A 19,688-nucleotide genomic window follows, 5' to 3' on the forward strand; every position below is an offset into this window, starting at 1 on the left:
TCTGTGGTGATGTAGTGAACGTGTTAACCCTCTGTAGTGTGCTGGAGAAAGGGTTACCCCTCTGTGGTGATGTAGTGAACGTGTTAACCCTCTGTAGTGTGCTGGAGAAAGGGTTACCCCTCTGTGGTGATGTAGTGAACGTGTTAACCCTCTGTAGTGTGCTGGAGAAAGGGTTACCCCTCTGTGGTGATGTAGTGAACGTGTTAACCCTCTGTAGTGTAGTGGAGAAAGGGTTACCCCTCTAGTGTGGTTGTGGTGGAGAAAGGGTTAATCATCACTGATTACCTTGATTCAGAATTGCAATGATAAGGGAGATGAAGGTGTGTTACTTCTTTATTAGCAAAAGCCTGCTTACAGCATATTGAACAGAAACCTTTCCGTCATCTGAACGCACCCCTCTCTCACGTCACTGAGGGGAGGAGAATCTGCCGAGGAAGAGGATGGTCTTGGTCTTGTTGTGCCTGATGAAGAAGAGGAAGGGGTGGTCTGCAGTGAAGTGCTCCTCTCTCCCCCGCATGCAGGGGAAACTCATGCCAGCCGTGGCTGCAGCCGCCTCCGTCCCCTCCTCGTTCACCTCCACAAAGGCCTTGTGGGCCACCGTAGACAGGAAGAGTCCCCCCTGACCGCTCATCCCGGACAGGTCGGCCTTGGCCCCGCAGAACACATCCGCCATGCCCAGCTTGGCCAGGGGCTCGTTCAGCTCGTAGTCTTCCTCCAACTTGAATTTGGGCAGCTGAACTATGATATCTGTGCTGGTGTCCATGTTGTCGCTGTTGGTCCATTCATCTAGCTTCTCCTGTGTTAGATGTTTCTCCAGCTGGGTCGCACGCACGCACACACACACACACACACACACACACACACACACACACTCGCTAATTAGTCGCTAATTAGTTAGTTAGCTGGCTGTTATAAGATGAGATGATGTTTAGAAGATATCTATAATGAAAGATAGGAGGTAGGTGTGCTGCTCAGTATAAGGTGCTCTTTGGGTACAAGGCTTAGTTATCAGGAAAGATAACTTTGAGTTTATTAAGAAAAAGGCTTTAGTACAATTGTTGCCTTTATTTCTTTTCCGTTATAAAGACTAATATTATCCCATGCCAGAGGAATTCGTTTGTCAAAAAGCTTCATAGCATCAGACATAGTAAACATATGACTGAAATTGGCATGCATCACTTTTCAGTTTTCCAGACCCCCAGAAACACCAGCAGCTTGAAAAGATAATAAAAACAATTCCCGGCCTCTGATCAGCAAGTGGTAAGCAGTGCACAAACACACACACTACCCTCCTTCAAAACCACACCTACGGGTGGCTGCAATTAGAAACTGGCCCCGGTAAATGTCCAAACCCCCACCCCCCCAACCCCCTCCAATGTACAGTTTCTTCCCCTTCGGATGTATATATTTTTCTTATGGTATTTTTTTTCTTACACAGTACTGTATATTTGCATGTCTTGTATGTCATAAATGTCCTGATGAATTGAAAATGGAGGTCCCTGATGTAAACAAGACGAAAGTCTTTTTCTGGTCCGCATCCTCGTAGCAGTTGTTTGTATTGAGCCGATGATATTTATTATCATTATAATTATTTAATTCCACGAATGTCTGTAGTAACGGCAATCCCCAATGCTTGTCACAGAGAAAGCTGTTGAAAACACAGCGTCTGTCCGACTTACGACTGCCTTTTCGAGTTTGTAAATCCTACAACGAATTTACAAGAATGCTGAATAAGTACGTAAATCGATTTACAAAGGAATTCCTTGGTAACTTTTACGTATGTCCATAAGGACCGATATGTACTGTGGTAGTATGGGTGTTATAATAGCTTTCAGCACTCTCGGAAGCGTAGGTTAAAGTAGGTTGTGAAATACCTGACCCGTCACCTATCTCTCTCTCTGAAAGGTCCCTGTGGCTAAAACCCAGAGTGCGCTCAGAACTTGTAGGTGTGGAGGCACAGGATTTGACCGGCGTGTGTTGTGTCTGAGTTGAGGCTCCAGAGTATTGCATGCATCTAAAAGGACCGCTCTTGGCAATCTGAAACAGCTAAGCAGCCACTCATCTGGCTCTGCAAATAGATCTAGACGATCTCTAAATATGCGTTCTATATGTACGGCCTGGGCGGCCAGAGCATCTAACTGTTCTAACAGCTATATTTAATCCATTTCAGAAGCAGATTTTTTTTCTTTTTCTTATCTGGGTAAGAGTTTCTTATCTGGGTAAGAGTGCTCTCGACCACTGTTAAAATGTGGTCTTGCCTAAGAGAAAAGCAAAAATAAGAAAACATTGCTGAATCCCAGGTAAGAACAAAATAAGATTTTTTTTTTTTTTTTACAAAATAAGAGGAAATCTGTTCTTATATCGCTTCGTGAATGAGGCCCAATGTGCAAAACCACCTGCCGATCAGAGGCTGGAAATATAATTTCTTTAAGCTGCTGGTGCCTCTGGGAATCTGTGGAAAACCTTTGTTGCGCGTGTCTGCGCTTGAAAAGTGATGCAGGTAAACTCACTATAATTTCCCCAAAGTTGCCTACTGCAGTTTAACCCTGGTGAACGCAGCACGGACTGCTGAATCATTGGTTTTCAATAAATCTATGAGTTATTTCTTTAGAAGTTTGGCTACATTTTGTCTCGTTGAAAATCTATAACCTCTAGTTTGCAGAGTGTTTTCCTATAATAACTCAAAAACTAAGCCGGGCACACAGCATCACTGCTCCAAACAAAGGTATCATTACAGACAGACAAACATCGTCTCCACCTGGATAGGTTGTGAACCCATGACCTTTACACAATGTAGGTAGGCTATCAAGACTAGGGTTGTGTACGTATATTTGTATGTCTTGTATGTCATAATGTCTTGATGAATTGAAAATGGAGGACTCTTATGTAAACAAGACGAAAGTCTTTTTCTGGTCTTCATCCTCTTAGCAGTTGTTAGTATTGAGCTGTACTGTATTGTACCCATTCTGCAATCTGTTTTTTTATTTTTATTTTTTTTAATCTTTTAATTTTCCGATTTTTCTCTCATCCCACTGTTAGTCGTTATGCCAATTCCCAACCCCCTTCCTGGTTGTTGCGCACTTTCCCCTACTGTTGGTCCGAGAGGCCGGAGACTGTCACATGCTTTCCTCCGACGCATGTGCAGCCTGCCGGCAGCCAGCCTGGCCGCGCAGATTCTCACTGGGAGAGTGTAACGTGTGGGAGGCCGCACTACCTCTCTCCAGATCCTACCCTTGCTGAGCAGGCGCCCCGACCGAACTGTAGGGGTCGCTGTCCACAACGCCCAGGACCCACCCGCCAGCTTTCCCACCCTCTAATACTGCCAATTGTATTAGTGTGAACGGCCAGCCAAGCTGGTGACAACGCCGGGAGCTGGATTCAAACAGGCGAACCCAGCGTCTCCAGCGTTGGTGACGAACGCAATCTCCGCTATGCCATCTGACCGCCCCCTGCAATCTGTTAATAACGTTTTCAATCAATCAATACCTTGATCAGTGGGTTTTTCTTTTTCTTCTCAGGCAGCAGGATGAACATGCTAAGTTCCTCCCCCACGTAGGGCAGCTCCACGATCTGCAGGCTGTACTCAGGGATGTAATTGAAGGGAAACTTCTTCCGCAGGTACATCATCTGAACTGGCCTGCTCTCGTTCTGACACACACAGGCAAGCACACAGACAACAAGGAGACCGGAGCGTGTTAGAATATGCTATAGACTGCTTCAACTTAATAATAATAATACACTTTTATTTGTATAGCACCTTTCATACAAGAATTGCAGCTCAAAGTGCTTCACAGCAGAAAGAAAGACGTACAGTAGACATAAAATTTGCACAAAATTGGCAGATCAAGAGCAATGCATAAAGTGCAGACATACTGTGAAAGAAGCATAGGCTACAATTAGCATAGAATAGATATCAGCTAAATAAACAAAGTCAAGATAAGGTGTACTGTAGAATATTAAATCACATTTCATATTAGGATCTAACATCTTAATAGGTCAAAACCTCAACGGTTTGATTGTCACCGATAATACATAAAATAGACACATAAAATCATGAAATTGGCAGATACAAAGAAGACATATCAACACAGTATTTTAGACGTGTAAAGAACATGTTTAGTTTAGTTAGATGTTTAGTTGTCAGAGCCATAGGTCTTTCTCACATACTCTGCCTCCCCCCCCCGTTCTAAGGTACATTCTAGAACAAGTACAGTTCTGAATTACTTTATAGAACAGCAATAACATTCTAAAATGAGCCCCGAGGCTACTTTCTTTCACAGTGTTCGCTAATACAATATCAATAACTGAAGGGAAATAAACATGGGTCCAAGCTGTTACCTAGCAGGTCTGGTCTTGCACGTTGTATCGTGGACTGTGCGTTTTCTTCCCCATGCAAACACTTGATCATGTCTGTTCAATCGCACCTACCTTTTGCACGCATGTGTGGTCATTGTGCTTTTTACACAGCATATGACGTGCGTTGTAGTTCATAATACATGTTCACCTTGTTCAGTTTAAAGGGCATCTCCTTGGTGTATTTCTCGTCAAAGCGGTGGAGCCAGTTTCCTTTGAAATAGATGGCGTTGACCAGAGCCAGCCTCGTCATTCCGCTCACTGACCCTGGTTTCAGGAGATCTTTTATCTTATCTGAAAGGAAAAAGACAAGCTTACACTTTAGCCATTTAGCATATTATGCGTATCCCATAGCAGCTAAAAGTGTAACAAACAGAGTGAGTTCCAATTAGTCGATCGCCAACATAGCAAGTGGCCGAAGATTCCGAGTGCCACGTCCAAATGGAGCTTGTAGTGGCTGGTGAGTGGTCATCAGCCTTCAAATAGGAGAAACATCTATTATTCTATTAACAATCTATTCTAAATCTATTACTATATGCATCATAGAAGACGTTTATTTCTTATCCCACTGGGATTAGAATAGAACATAAGACAGGAAGGAACACAACACAAAACAACAGTACAGAACAGTACACACCACAACACAACAGTACACACCACAACACAACAGTACACACCACAACACAACAGTACACACCACAACAGTACAGTACACAACACAACAGTACACACCACAACAGTACAGTACACAACACAACAGTACACACCACAACACAACAGTACACACCACAACACAACAGTACACACCACAACAGTACAGTACACAACACAACAGTACACAACACAACAGTACAGTACACACCACAACAGTACAGTACACAACACAACACAACAGTACACACCACAACAGTACAGTACACACCACAACAGTACAGTACACAACACAACAGTACACACCACAACAGTACAGTACACAACAGTACACAACACAACAGTACACACCACAACAGTACAGTACACAACACAACAGTACACAACACAACAGTACAGTACACAACACAACAGTACAGAACACAACACAACAGTACAGTGCACAACGCAACAGTACAGAACACAACACAACAGTACAGTACACAACACAACAGTACAGAACACAACACAACAGTACAGTACACAACACAACAGTACAGTACACAACACAACAGTACAGTACACAACACAACAGTAGTGAACAGAGCAGTACAGAACAGAACAGTACAGAACAGAACAGTACGGAACAGAACACATCACAACACAACAGTACAGTGAACAGAGCACAACACAACAGTACATTGAACAGTACAGAACAGAACAGTACAGTACAGAACAGTACAGTACAGAACAGTACAGAACACAACAGAACAGTACAGAACAGTACAGTACAGAACAGTACAGAACAGTAAGTAAGGTACAGAACAGTACAGTACAGAACAGTACAGTACAGTAAGTAAGGTACAGAACAGATCACAACAGTACAGATCACAACAGAGAAGAAGAGAACAGAACATAGCAGAACACAACAGAACGCAACAGAACACACTCTCTGTCTGCTCCTCCACCCAGCTGTTGATCTCCACTCTACACTCCTCTGGAGCTCCCATGAAGTCCACCTCTCTCAGGTCTGCATCGTAGAACTTCTGTGTGGCCTCCAGGAATGCCTGAACAAGAGAAGAAAGTATTTTAGAACAGAGGTTCCCAAACCTTTTTCACATCAAGGATCCCAAATTACAGGTAGAGACACACATTCGGCCATGGACCCCATTTGATGGGGGTTTTCCTGAGCAACCTTGTTTTGTTTTGGTGGATATGATATAGTGCAGAGGTGCACAGCTGCCTGTGCTATAATGCTTGAGCAGTACGTGTGTGTGGGGGGTGGGGTGGTTGAAACCAGAACAGAATCACTGTACAGCACACAATACACATTCTCTCACTGTCCCCAACTCCTAGTGAATGAGATAACAGAGTAATTAAACTAGTCCTGGCTTTTATAATGAAAGATACGAGGTAGGTGTGCTGCTCAGTATCAGGTGCTCTTTGGGTACAAGGCTTCGTTATCAGGAAAGATACCTTTGAGTTTATTAAAGGGGACATGCATTGCTATTCCTTTCACTATTTGGGCAACTTCACACAATTCCTGTGAGTCTATGGAACACATCTGTAAAGTTTTTTTCACAGAAATTCATTGTTTTATATTTTTAATCAAGTACTCTAAAGCAAAAAATGTCGACCTCAAGATTTCAAGCTGTTTGTGCTGGGCTCCGCCCATAAGCGCTTTGAGTGACAGTCACCCACACAGTCTGCGACTGGCAGACAGAGAGAGAGATAGAGAGATTGAGGGGGAAACTAATTAATTTCGGCGCGGGGGGCATAATCCCACGGGACATTGGTAACTTGTTTTAAATGACAATATATACCTCTGTGAATATTATTGCACGGATCGGAATACGGGTGTGCGCGTGGGAGTGTGCGCAAAGATATTTTGACAGTGATATGGAGTGCTCCCGACTGCGGGGAGAAGACCGATCCCCGCGGCGCACACACATTTACACACACTCCTGCGCCGTGGCCCCTCTCTCTCTCTCTCCCTCTCTCTCTCTCTCTCTATCTCTCTCTCTCCCTCTCTATCTCTCTCTCTCCCTCTCTCGCTAGCTCGTTCTCTGCTGTCTGTCGGCACCCTCTGTTTGAGGAAGTAATTCCACTGCTCTGTTGTTGAGAAAATTGTGGGCGGTGACTACAACCAGTGCCTTATTCACGTCAGCAAAACAATCAAATCAGAATGGCTTAGTTGAGTGAGGGAAGATCTCATGAACTCGAGACTAGACTGATGAGTCAATATGATAATTAGAGACACAGACCACATTGATATAATCCCCCATTGCTAGGAAACAATGCTAAACACTGGAAAAGGCCATTTATAAGACACAGGACCTTTAAGAAAATGGCTTTAGTACACAAGTATTGCCTTTATCCCATACCTGAGGAAAAGCTTCATAGCATCAGACATCATAGTGAACATATGACTTATCGCATACATCGAGATAAGACCATCAAAGCGGAAAGGTATAGGAATAAATGGGCGCATGTGGCAGGGAGCTACAGTACCTGCAGTTCAGTTCATTTGGTTTCATAATCACGTGCATTAATCAACGTTCACATTTCAAAGTACAAGAACGATTTTGCAATTGGTTCAATGGAGTTGGTCTCCCCAACTGCCAGACTCTAGGGGGGGGGGACCAATACGCAGCACAGTGTATGACCAATACGTTTAAATTAATCAAACTTTGAACCAGATCTCGTCTAATGATGAGCAAAGACGTTAAACCTGTTAAACTCATGCTCAACTTAATTTCCCTTTGAGCAGATTCAAATGTGAGAAAACCATTTCCATCTGTACCCTGGGTCAATGCTAGGTCAATGCTAGGTCAATGCTAAGTCAATGTCATGAACATAATTTGTGTATCTGCTGATTCCAATGCTTCACATGAGCTGTCTGGAATGAGCAACATATTCACCATAGATGCCATCTTGTTATGCAAGTGCCATTACATTACATAGACCCCCCCCCCCCCCCCCCCCCCCACCTTACTAAATCCCCTGCCTTAACAGAGAGGAAGATGTATATTAGAAGGCTTTGTTCACAGGACCACAGCCTGCATGAACCACAGACGAAGCGAGGAGCGATCTATTAATTGTCCTATAGCTGCAGGAGAAATTGTAGCGATGAGATCAGCTGGAAATACTGTACCATGAGAGGTCTAGGTTTGTCATGAGTCCCCTGTTATCCACATATCACTGCTACCTACTGTAGGATGGCTTATCTAATATCATCACAAACCGTTGATGTGAGCAAAGTCCGGCTGTAGGTTAACGGAGACTAACCGGGAGGAAGGTGGACGTCTTTTCTCCATACAGACGGTTGGCGAGTTTCAATATGTACGAGGCACACGGCGAGTTGATGTCGGCGTTGAGCGTCTGAAAGTCTGCGTGGACATCTGCGGCTGAGGCGAAGGAAAGGGCCTGCAGAGGATTCAGAGCAAATAAAGAGTTATCATAGTGTCATGGAAACAGTACCAGTGGTGTACCGGTCGATATGGCTCATAGACCATCGGCAATGTTTGCTGGGTCACATGTTTTTACAGGTGTTGCTGTTTGGCCTGACCACAGCGTGTTTACAATTAGGAAACCCACCTGTTGAACTTTAAGTAGTCATGTAGTTGGGTTAGTCCCTGGGGTTAGTCCCTGGGGTTAATCATTTACATTTTACATTTACATTTAGTCATTTAGCTGATGCTTTTATCCAAAGCGACTTACAAGTTCTGTACGACAAGTCATCAGGAAGGGCACAACTCTATCAGCTGAGTAACAATGTTCATCAAAGTGTTGAGTGCTACAGTGTAGGTTTGTTTATTAGGACAAGTGCATGACAGTAAGGTTAGTTAGGGTTAGATATCTTTTTATTTCAGATAATGGTTGAAGAAGTGCGTCTTTAGTCGACGGCGAAAGATTGGACGGGTTTCGGCTGTTCTAACTGGGGTGGGTAGTTCATTCCACCATTGTGGGGCAAGGACTGAGAATAGGCGGCTTCTCCTTGATGACCCTCCCGGAGCTCGGATAGGAGTAGGTCTGAGGCGGCCAGAAGATGCAGAGTGTAGGGGTCTTGAGGGTGTGTAGTTGGAGACCATTGACCGGAGGTAGGCGGGAGCGGTTCCCTTTGCCGCACGGTATGCTAGGTCGAGAGCCTTGAAGCGGATTCGTGCAGCAGTGGGGAGCCAGTGCAGAAGTGGGGTGACATGGGCCGACTTCGGTAAGTTTGAGATCAGGCGGGCCGCTGCGTTCTGAATGAGTTGAAGAGGCTTGGTGGCAGTGGCCGGGAGGCCAGCGAGCAGTGCGTTGCAGTAGTCAAGGCGGGAGATGGCTGTTGATTGGACGAGGAGTTGGGTGGCTTCTTTTGTCAGGAAGGGGCGGATCCTTCTGACGTTGCTCAGGAGGAATCTGCAGGTTCTGGTTGTCGCTGCGATATGAGCAGAGAAGTTCAACTGGTCGTCGAGGACAACACCAAGGTTCTTGGCGGTCGGGGACGCGGTCACAGCTGCATTCTCGACTGTGATGGAAAGGTCGGTCTGAGGGGGGAGGATTTGGCCGGCAGGTGGAGCAATTCTGTTTTGCTTAGGTTCAGTTTGAGGTGGTTGGTCGTCATCCAGGTGGAGATGTCAGACAGACAGGCCGAGATCGGCTCAGAGACGTGGATATCTGAGGGAGGGAAGGAGAGGAAGAGTTGAGTATCGTCGGCATAACAATGATACGAGTAGCCATGAGACGTGATGATGTTACCCAGTGATTTAGTGTAGAGGGAGAAGAGAAGGGGTCCTAGAACCGAGCCCTGGGGGACACCTGTCCGCAGGGGGCGGGTGGCCGACAGGGTCCCTCTCCATGACACTTGGTAGGAGCGGTCATTGAGGTATGATGTCAGCCATGTCAGCGCAGAGCCAGCCACTCCCATTCCTGCGAGGGCCGCAAGGAGGATCTGATGGTTGACTGTGTCGAAGGCTGCAGATAGATCTAGGAGAATCAGGACAGAGGAGAGGCCTTTCGCTTTTGCTAAGTGAAGTGCCTCTGTGACCGCAATGAGGGCCGTTTCTGTGGAGTGGCCAGTCCGGAAGCCAGACTGATTAGGGTCTAGGAGGTAATTCTGTAAGAGATAAGCAGTAAGTTGGTTGGATACAGCACGTTCAAGTGTTTTAGAAAGGAAGGAGAGAAGAGAGACAGGATGATAGTTGCCTATGACGGTGGGGTTCAGGGTTGGGTTTTTTTATGAGCGGCGTGACTCTGGCTTGTTTTAGGGAGGTGGGGACCACCCCCGAGTTGAGTGAGGAGTTGATGGTTGCAGTTAGGAATGGGAGGATGTCTGGTGCTATGGTCTGGAGGAGTGGGGAGGGTAGCCGGTCCAGCTGGCATGTAGTCGGACGGTTCGACGTTACCAGTGTCAGGGTCTCGGCTTCTGTAATGGAAGAGAAAGATGACAGAGTGAAGGATGAGGTTCTCGATTCAGCATTTGGAATGGGCCGGGGTTGGGAGAAGGAGCTGCGGATGTTCTCCACTTTTTCCTCAAAGGAGGCCATCATGGAGGCTAAATGGAAGAGATGTCACTGCTGTCACAGTTCGACACTGTTTAACGAACAATACCACTCACCCTTAGCTGCCAGAGTTGTTGTTTGTTCTTAATTGACCTGCCTGCAAAAGGTTAAATAAATTAAATGTAAATGATATTGTATCTTTGAGCATGTGCCCTACCCTCATCTCCCATTGGGTGACTTAGCCTCCAACATATTAGCCTTGGGGTTAACAGGGATCCACCAATGACAAGAGGTTCCTGTGACACATGTAATTACAGTTTAGCACAGCAGAGGGCATACATTATTACTGTAGAATTATTACTGGACATTAGAGACTCACAGTCATAGATAAATATAACTAGATGGTGCAAGGCGGAGTCACCAGCGTAGTTCACCGCCGGCCATCTTGTCACAGGCAGCCCGCCCACACATAACATGAATGGCTATGGTGCATGTATGGTACCTGTATGTCCCTATGTCAATATGAATTGAAAATGGGGGACCCTGATGTAAACAAGACAAACGTCTTTCTCTGGTCTGCATCCCCTTAACAATTGTGTGTATTGAGCCGTACTGTATTGTACCCATTCTGCAATATGTTAAATAAATTCATCCATTCATTCATTCATTCATTCATTCATTCATTCATTCATTCATTCATTCATTCATTCATTCATTCATTCATTCATTCATTCATTCATTCATTCATTCATTCATTCATGTACTATTGAAATAACCATAGCTTGCTAAATTTTCAACCGATTTACAAACAGTTTGGTTTATTACAAACGTTATTAATGTGGTTATAATTCAGGATACTTGGACATGTTGAAATCATTTTCATATGAAAGTCCATTATAAGTATGCAGTATGATAACTACATCTGATGTTTATAACAAACCAAACCGTTTGAAAATTGAGCAAGCTATGGTTATTTTAATAATACATGCACCATAGACATTCATGTTATGAGTGGGCGTGCTGCCTGTGGCAAGATGGCCGCCATGTGGCAACGTCGGTCTCCATTGGCCAGCAGCGTGGGTGAGTCATCTAGCCTTTATATATGCAGGGCTCTACAGTGCGAGCATTTCACTTGCATTTGCCCCTAAAAATAGATTTGTGCGAACCGGAAAAATCTTTTAGGAGCACAGTGTCTGCTATAAGTCTGCTATAAGCTATTCTCCCTCTCTCTTGTGTGCGTGTTGTTTGTGTGTACTGTGTATATACATTTACTATAGGCTACTCTTTTTGACATGGATTAAGCTTTAACAATCCTGCATTCTTGAGCCTATTTTATTCAAAAGGAAGATATTGATGGCACAAGCACTAACATAGTGTGGAGTGGAGAGATTACACACAATACATAATAATTCATGGAGATATACTAAAAAGCTATTTATAATTTTTGGCCGGTAAAAAATCTCTGGCTTGTAGTTTTTTTTAATCTAAAAAGTAAATTTTGTTCCCTGTTTTTCAGCATTTAGCTACAGGCATGGATACATTGCATGTAATGATAAACAATGTCATAGTAACGGGCAGGTGTTATATTATTTCACGATAATAAAGTAGCTATAATGAGTGAATAGATCAAAAGCAGTAATGGCATATACAGTAGCAGGTTACTCACAGTAGGCATCCACACTACACAGCATTTATAGACATAAATAAACTTCATGGCTCATCTCCTACTCTGGGTATTCAGTAGTGTCAAAGAGACAACTACCCATGTGACCTGAGGATACTAGTAAAACATTTTGAAATATTAAATTGTAAATAGAATCAATTGTAGATTTTTCGGGTAAATTAATCATTTAGACTAATCGTTAAAATAATTGACAGATTAATCGATAACAAAATAATCGTTAGTTGCAGCCCTACTGCAGTGTGAACCTACAGTATGTATTCTGTTATGATTACATTTTCCAGTCCATCCACATGAATGAGGCGCCCCACAAATGTCATTTGTCATTGTTCTCATGACTCCTCTCTCTCTGGCCTTTCTGTGTGGAGTTTGCATGTTCTCCCCGTGCTCACAAGGGTTTCCCCTCCAGAATATAAACCCAATGGAAAAACATGCAGAACAGATCGCCAATGCTGTCACTCACATCCCTGACGAAGACGGACAGAAGCACTAGGATTGGTCCCCGGTAGCCCATGTCTGCTCCAGGGGCGGGGCTAGGGGGTGGCTACTTGGGCTCAAGCCCTGAATGTTTTCTGAAAAGCCCCAAATCTATTTTCAAAAAAATAAAAAATAAATATATATAACTTTTTTTTTTTTGGGATAATTAATCATTGTTACATGAAAATATGTTTGCACCAGATTTAGCAGAAGCTACTTTCCACCTGTAGTCTATCCAGCTGCTAATTGTATTTGAGTGAGTTAAGTCTTGGTGTTATGGTAGACTCAGACCTAAGCTTTAAATCACAATCAACAAGTTGACAAAAAAATAATTCTTCCACCTTAGAAACATAGCTAAAGTACGGCCATTTATAAATCAAAAGGACGCTGAAAACCAGATCCATGCCTGTATCTCAAGCCGACTCGACTACTGTAATGCACTCCTTACCGGCCTCCCGAAAAAATATGATGATAACTATTTTATTGCAATGCACTATTGCATTATTTTATTCTATTTTACTAACTATTTTATTGCACTGCACTATTTTACTTTGTATCAGTGATAATCAAACCGTAAACAAAGATGCCTATTAACACTTTCAGCGCCAGATGGCGCTGTTTACTGTTACTGTTGAAAGGCCAGCGCCTTTTAACATGGGGATACATGGCTGTGTAAGAGGCCAAATCATTATTCCTCTGCAGGATAGACTTTTGATTGATTGATTGAAAAGTTTATTAACAGATTGCAGAATGGGTACAGTACAGTACAGCTCAATACATACAATTGTTAAGAGGATGCAGACCTGAGAAAGACTTTCGTCTTGTTTCCATCAGGGTCCTCCATTTTCAATTCATCATATGACACACACGACATACAGATAGACAGTACTGCTACATCTATACATTTATGACATACCAGATTTTCAAATACAGTACTGTTTGTGATACAAAAAAAATCCAGAAAAAGAGTGTATATACATTTGACATAGAAACTGTGTATTGGGGGAGGTTGGGTAGGTGGGGTGGGGCTGTACATTGGAGGTGGGGGGGGGGGGGGGTTGGGTAGGGGGGGGGGACACTGTACATTGTAATACTGACCTACATTTGACATAGAAACTGTACATTGGAGGAGGTTGGGTAGGTGGGGTGGGGTTGGGTGCACGGGCTGTACATTGGAGGTGGGGGGGGGGGGGGGTTGTACATTGGAATACTGACAAAGCCATGCTTGGTCTTTATTGTACAACTGGGTTATGACATTTGTAGGGGCCAGTTTTGAATTGCAGTCTCCCGTAGGTGTTCTTTGAGAGTGTTTTTGAAGGTGGGTAGTGATTCACATTCCTTTACAGCTTTGGGTAGGGCGTTCCACATTGTTGTGGCATAATTGCGAAACGTGTTTAGTCCCTTGTTTGAGCCGAATCTGGGTTTTACATGATTTGTGGAGCTCCCTCTGGTGTTGTGATCGTGGTATTCACTGACCTTTGGGAAGTATTTTGACATGTACATGGGTACCTTGGTCGTGTAGTGTATCTTGTAGACCAGGCCCATTGCAAGTTGCTGTACTCTGTTGTCTACTCTAAGCCATCCTAGGTTGGCAAAGTGTGCAGGGGTGAGGTGGGTTCTAGGAGTCAGGTCAAGCAGTAGTCTGACTAGTTTGTTTTGAGATGTTTGTAATTTGGTTTTTAGTGCCTTTGAGGTGCTTTGGTACCATGAGGTGCAAGCATAGTCGTAGTACCCTTGAATGAGTGCTCCTGCCAGAGTCTTCAGGGTATTCTTGTTTACCAGGGAGGAGATCCGGTACAAGAATCGAGTTCGTTGATTGACTTTTTTTATTACATTGGATGCCATTTTGTCACAGAAAAGATTAGCCTCTAGGATGGAACCCAGGTAGGTAATTTCATCTTTCCTTGTGACAATATTGTCACCCACTGTAACTGAGAAGCCGTCGGTCTTGCTGAGTTTGTTATTTGAACCGAAGAGAATGGACTCTGTTTTGCCCATGTGTAATGATAGTTTGTTGTCGGCGAGCCATATGCAGATTTTGCCTAGTTCCGAGCTGAGGGTTTTTTCAACCTGTAACTTGTTCTTGTCAGAGACCAGCAGGGCTGAATCGTCCGCAAACAGGAACAAGTTGCAGTCACAAGCTGACGACATGTCATTTGCATAAATTAGGAACAGTAGTGGTCCTAGTATGCTTCCTTGTGGAACACCACAGTTCACTGTGAGGGGGGGGGATAGGGTACCGTTTACCTCCACCATCTGTTCTCTCCCCTCCAGGTAGGATTGTATCCAGCTCACTGATAAACTATCAAAACCAATTGCTTTTAGCTTGTCAATCAGAATGGTGTGATTGACAGTGTCGAAGGCCTTTTGTAGGTCTAGCATGACCATGCCGCAGTATTTGCCCGCGTCCACCTCTTGCTTGATGTGGTCGTTCAAATAGAGAAGGCATGTGTCAGTGGAGTGGGATGTTCTGAAGCCAGATTGGAATTCGTAGATTAGATTTTTATCCGTAAGGTACTTTTCGACCTGTTCGTATACTATTTTTTCCATGACTTTCGAGATGGATGTAAGGATAGAAACAGGGCGGTAGTTGCCTGGGTCTAATTTGCTGCCCTTTTTGGGCAGGGGTGTTACTCTCGCTATTTTGAAGTCCTTGGGGACGTGTCCCTGTTTTATGGAGAGGTTTATTATGTGTGTGATGACTGGGGTGATGGCGGCTGCTGCGTCTCTAAGGAATTTGGAGGGGATGTTGTCATGGCCAGTGGCCTTGTTCGGTTGGAGGGCGCTCAGTTTATTGAGTACCTCATCTGTAGTTACCATTTCCAGTTTGAAATCGTCTTTGTGGACGCCTAGGTTCTTGTAGTATGCTGCTATGTGTTCTACCCCATACTGCCCTGAGTGGGAGGGTAGTTTGTTTACCAGTGTTGTGGCTATGTTTGTGAAGAAAGTGTTTAAGTAATTGGCTACATCCAGTTTGTCTGTGATGAGCGTGTTGTCCGTCTTTATGTTTATGTTTGAGAACCTGGTTTTAAGTTTTTTACTGCAGCCTAGTTGATTATTGAGTAATTTCCAAAGTTCACGTGGTTTATTTTTGTTTTCCTCAGTTTTGTCATTGATGAAAATCTTTTTTGCAGTTTTTATCATGGAGTTTACGTCATTTCTTAGTCTGTTTCTTTCTAGTTTGAGTTCAGTCACGTGGGCTTGGAGTTCACTGCTCGTGCTTTTGGTAAGCTTTGACTGACTTTTACGAAATTCAGAGCATTTTTTGTCTCTGGCTTTCATAGCGGTCAGTATTTCAGTGTGCATCCACGGCTCAGCGCGATTTTTTACCCTGGTGGTTCTTAGGGGGGCCATGTTGTTTAGTATTGTTGAGAATTTGGTTTTGAAGCCAAGCCAGGTTTCTTCAACCAGTGTACCATTGAGTTCATCTGACCAGTCCAGGCTCTTCAGTTCAAGGTTAAAGGCCTCGCTAGAGTAGGTTTTGAGGTCTCTAGATGTGACTGTTTTGTGACAGCCAGCCTTTTGCTTTAGCTTTTTGCGGGTACAGAATATCATATAATGATCACTTAACCTGCATGCTATAACCCCTTTATTGGAGATCATGGACTTGTCTGAGGTCAGGATGAGGTCAATGGTAGTCTGAGTTGATTCACACACCCTTGTGGGTTGGGTGATTAGTTGGCTGAGGCCGTGCAGATCACAAAGCCTACTGAAGGCCTTGAAGACGGGTGCTGCTTTACGTAGCATGTCCGTGTTCCAGTCCCCAATAAGGATTTTTTTCTACGCCCTCCACCCCAGTTAAGCATCCATCAAGTGAGTCATAGAAGCCACTGTGTTCTGGTGGTCTATAGATTGTGCCTATTAGTACTGATTTTGCCTTTTCAAATAAGATTTCAATCCATACAGTTTCAATCTCGTCATGGTTAAGGTCAGTACGGTTGCTGAATTTGGTATCTTTGTGTATATACACACAGACACCACCTCCATACTGGTTCCTATCCCTCCTGACGATTGAACATCAGTGGTTGTTACAACTTGTAAGATATAACAATACTGTTTTTTATACAACAAGGGTCCCTGACTCTGATTTCCAAGATACAGTATCTTATTTTAAATCGAGACTGTGTGCGTGTAGGTGTGTGTGTGTGTGTGTGTGTGCGTGCGAGTGCGTGCGTGTGAGCGCGCGCGTGTGTGTGCGTGTGTGTGTGTGTGTCTACCTTTGCCATCTGGGTGGCAGTGTCTCCTTTAGCCCCCAAATAGACCATCGCCAGGGCCGAGCTGATACTCAGGGGGGAGATAAACACGTTCCCTCTAGAGGGGCTGTTGTCGCTCAGAGTACGGAACAGGTCCATGGCGAAAACCGTGTTAGAATGACCAATAGTAGTGGCCATGGTTGCTGGCGAGTGGTCTTTCTGTGGACGTAAATAATAAAACAATTAGTGGTAGATCATGTGAAACACCGCTACAACAACGAATGCTGTTATATTTATACAATCATTAGGTGAGGTCTCGCTGTTGCGCATCGTCGTGACGTCCGAGCAGGAACTACTCTGCAAGATCAGCAACATTAAACTCGAAGTTTCACTATGAATTGAAAATGAGGGACTCTGATGTAAAAAAAGACAAACGTCTTTCTCTGGTCTGGTCTGTATTGAGCCGTACTGTATTGTACCCATTCTGCAATCTGTTAAATAAAGTTTTCATTCAGTCATTCATTCATTCAAGCCGAAACGGAAATAATAAACACAATACATCATTCAATTCCGGATCGCGCAAAATTAAAACGAACAGGTTTACAGTGGCGAATCCTTATGGAAGCCAACGGAAGCCGGGCCTCCCTATTAAAATATGAATTAATATCAAATATGAAATATGAAAAAAAAAAATATATATATATATATATAATTTTTTTTTAATATAGTTTACATTCTTTTTCATCTGTGTTATAATTTTTTTTTTTTTTTTTTTAATGTCTCCCTCTTCTCCTTCTCACTCCCTCTAACACACTGTCAGACTCTGCTCACTGCAGCTATAGAGGAGAGGAGGCAGGGGGTAGGTCTCTTTCTCCAGCCTCAACCATGTGATTCATGTATCTAGAGTCCAAAACCGATCCTAGCCAATCAGATTCGAGCTGACTGCCACACCCTAAAAGTTTAAAACGGGGCTGTGAGAAGAATCCTGAGTGTGGAATCCCCTCTGCACACCTCCCCTCTGCACTCTGAACATTGTATTAACCCGTGACTGCTCCCACGGGCCGGATATTGCCCCGATCCTCGCGAGATTAAATCCACGGGTACCTCTCGGCGTGTCGAAGCTTTTCCTAAATCACTTCCATCATCGAAAACGAGGGGAAAAGGTCGGCTCGCGACCCTGGAAATGTCATGTGATTTTAAAAACGCTGTATTAAGTGAGCCTATTATGGGATCCACGCAAGCTTTCTATCGTGGAAACATCTGGGCGTCCCGCAACTTTTACTCATTCACATGTAGCCCCGAAAATGCTTAGAAAAGGAAAGCCGCAAGCGTGGAATAAACTCGCAGAAACGGAAAAGTGTCCCACGGGCGCGCCGTGATTCCGATCCGCGTGAAAATATTCAGGGCCACAGAGGAGACCGTGGGACACCTTTTTGCAACCGAATATGTGTCTCGAATTTGCTCCCACGCGGCGCGCAAAATCATGCAAGGAAAAATCGGACCAAAAATGAACCAATGCTCCAGCAGTATTAATGACCCTGATGTAAACAAGACAAACGTCTTTCTCTGGTCTGCATCCCCTTATACAATTGTGTGTATTGAGCCGTACTGTATTGTACCCATTCTGCAATCTGTTAAATAAATAAAAAGAAAGTTTGACTGGCCGCCAGGCCATACTGTAGTGTACATGGTGACTGCTTGACTTAAATAAAAAAATAAATAAAAATATTAATAAAAATATTTTATAATTTTTTTTTTAATAATTTTTTTTTGGCTTCCCCTGTTATTTTACCCACGCGACGCCACTGCAGGTTTATACGCTGTTGGGGGAAGAAATGCTGATAATTACCTGATGTTTTCCCCACAACGACAACGAGTGAACCACAGTCCCGCACCTCCCGCACGCCTCTGACACGGAGAGCGACAGTAAAGTGTAGAACCAGCAGCACCACAGAAACGAGCCCCTGTCAAAACAACGGCCACTGAAAGGCCCTCTTGTCAAAATGGTCAAATACACGTTTATTATCGAAATCATATGGCACTATATAACTATTATATATGGCACTACTCGAAACATGGGTGTGGCGCTGAGGACAAAAGGTTGGACGGAGCCACTGGAACTGTAGCCGCTGCCTACAGATAAACGTACATGTGTTGTAAAACGTTTGACGTAATAGTACAATGTGAATAGTACGTGGGCTGTCTATTTTCACATTTTGAGGATAGCAAAGCAGCCTATATGACGACTATGAGAATAGTATTATGAGACAAGCCCGGCCTGGGAGAACCCTAATATATTTAATATTGATAAAGTTAGGGGGGGGGTCGTTCACGTGCGTGGTGCATGGACTACTGTCAAGCGTTAGGACTCAGGAGGAGTTGCAGGCACACACACACACACACAGACACACACAGAGACACACACACACAGACACACACACACACATGAGAATAAACCTGTAGACGAGGGTATCCCAGAATAATATATATATATGTAGAAGGGTGGATTATCCCTGCTTGTGGGAGTAGTAGTACACAGACACTGGGTAGTGTAGTATTATATTTGTATAGGAACCTTTGTGATTGATTGATTGATTGAAAAGTTTATTAACAGATTGCAGAATGGGTACAGTACAGTACAGCTCAATACATACAATTGTTAAGAGGATGCAGACCTGAGAAAGACTTTCGTCTTGTTTCCATCAGGGTCCTCCATTTTCAATTCATCATATGACACACACGACATACAGATAGACAGTACTGCTACATCTATACATTTATGACATACCAGATTTTCAAATACAGTACGGTTTGTGATACTAAAAAAATCCAGAAAAAGAGTGTATATATATTTGACATAGAAACTGTGCA

The 19,688-nt window shown here is 43.8% G+C and overlaps 1 protein-coding gene across 1 annotated transcript; it reads right to left on the bottom strand.

Moving 5' to 3' along the window:
- Nucleotides 1–337: 337 nt before the first annotated feature.
- LOC311225384 (leukocyte elastase inhibitor-like) lies at nt 338–18,924 on the bottom strand. The gene is made up of 7 exons (XM_084310646.1): nt 18,667–18,924; nt 16,842–17,036; nt 8,272–8,409; nt 5,933–6,050; nt 4,505–4,647; nt 3,487–3,648; nt 338–817 (listed from the first exon to the last, which is right to left on the bottom strand). The coding sequence occupies exons 1-7, from the start codon at nt 18,850–18,852 to the stop codon at nt 407–409; spliced, it is 1,353 nt and encodes a 450-aa protein (XP_084166772.1). The 5' UTR covers nt 18,853–18,924; the 3' UTR covers nt 338–406.
- Between the last annotated feature and the right edge of the window lie 764 nt (nt 18,925–19,688).

This window comes from Notolepis coatsorum (genome assembly GCF_963971535.1).
Source record: "Notolepis coatsorum genome assembly, chromosome: 3".
NCBI classification, from domain to species: Eukaryota; Metazoa; Chordata; class Actinopteri; order Aulopiformes; family Paralepididae; genus Notolepis; species Notolepis coatsorum.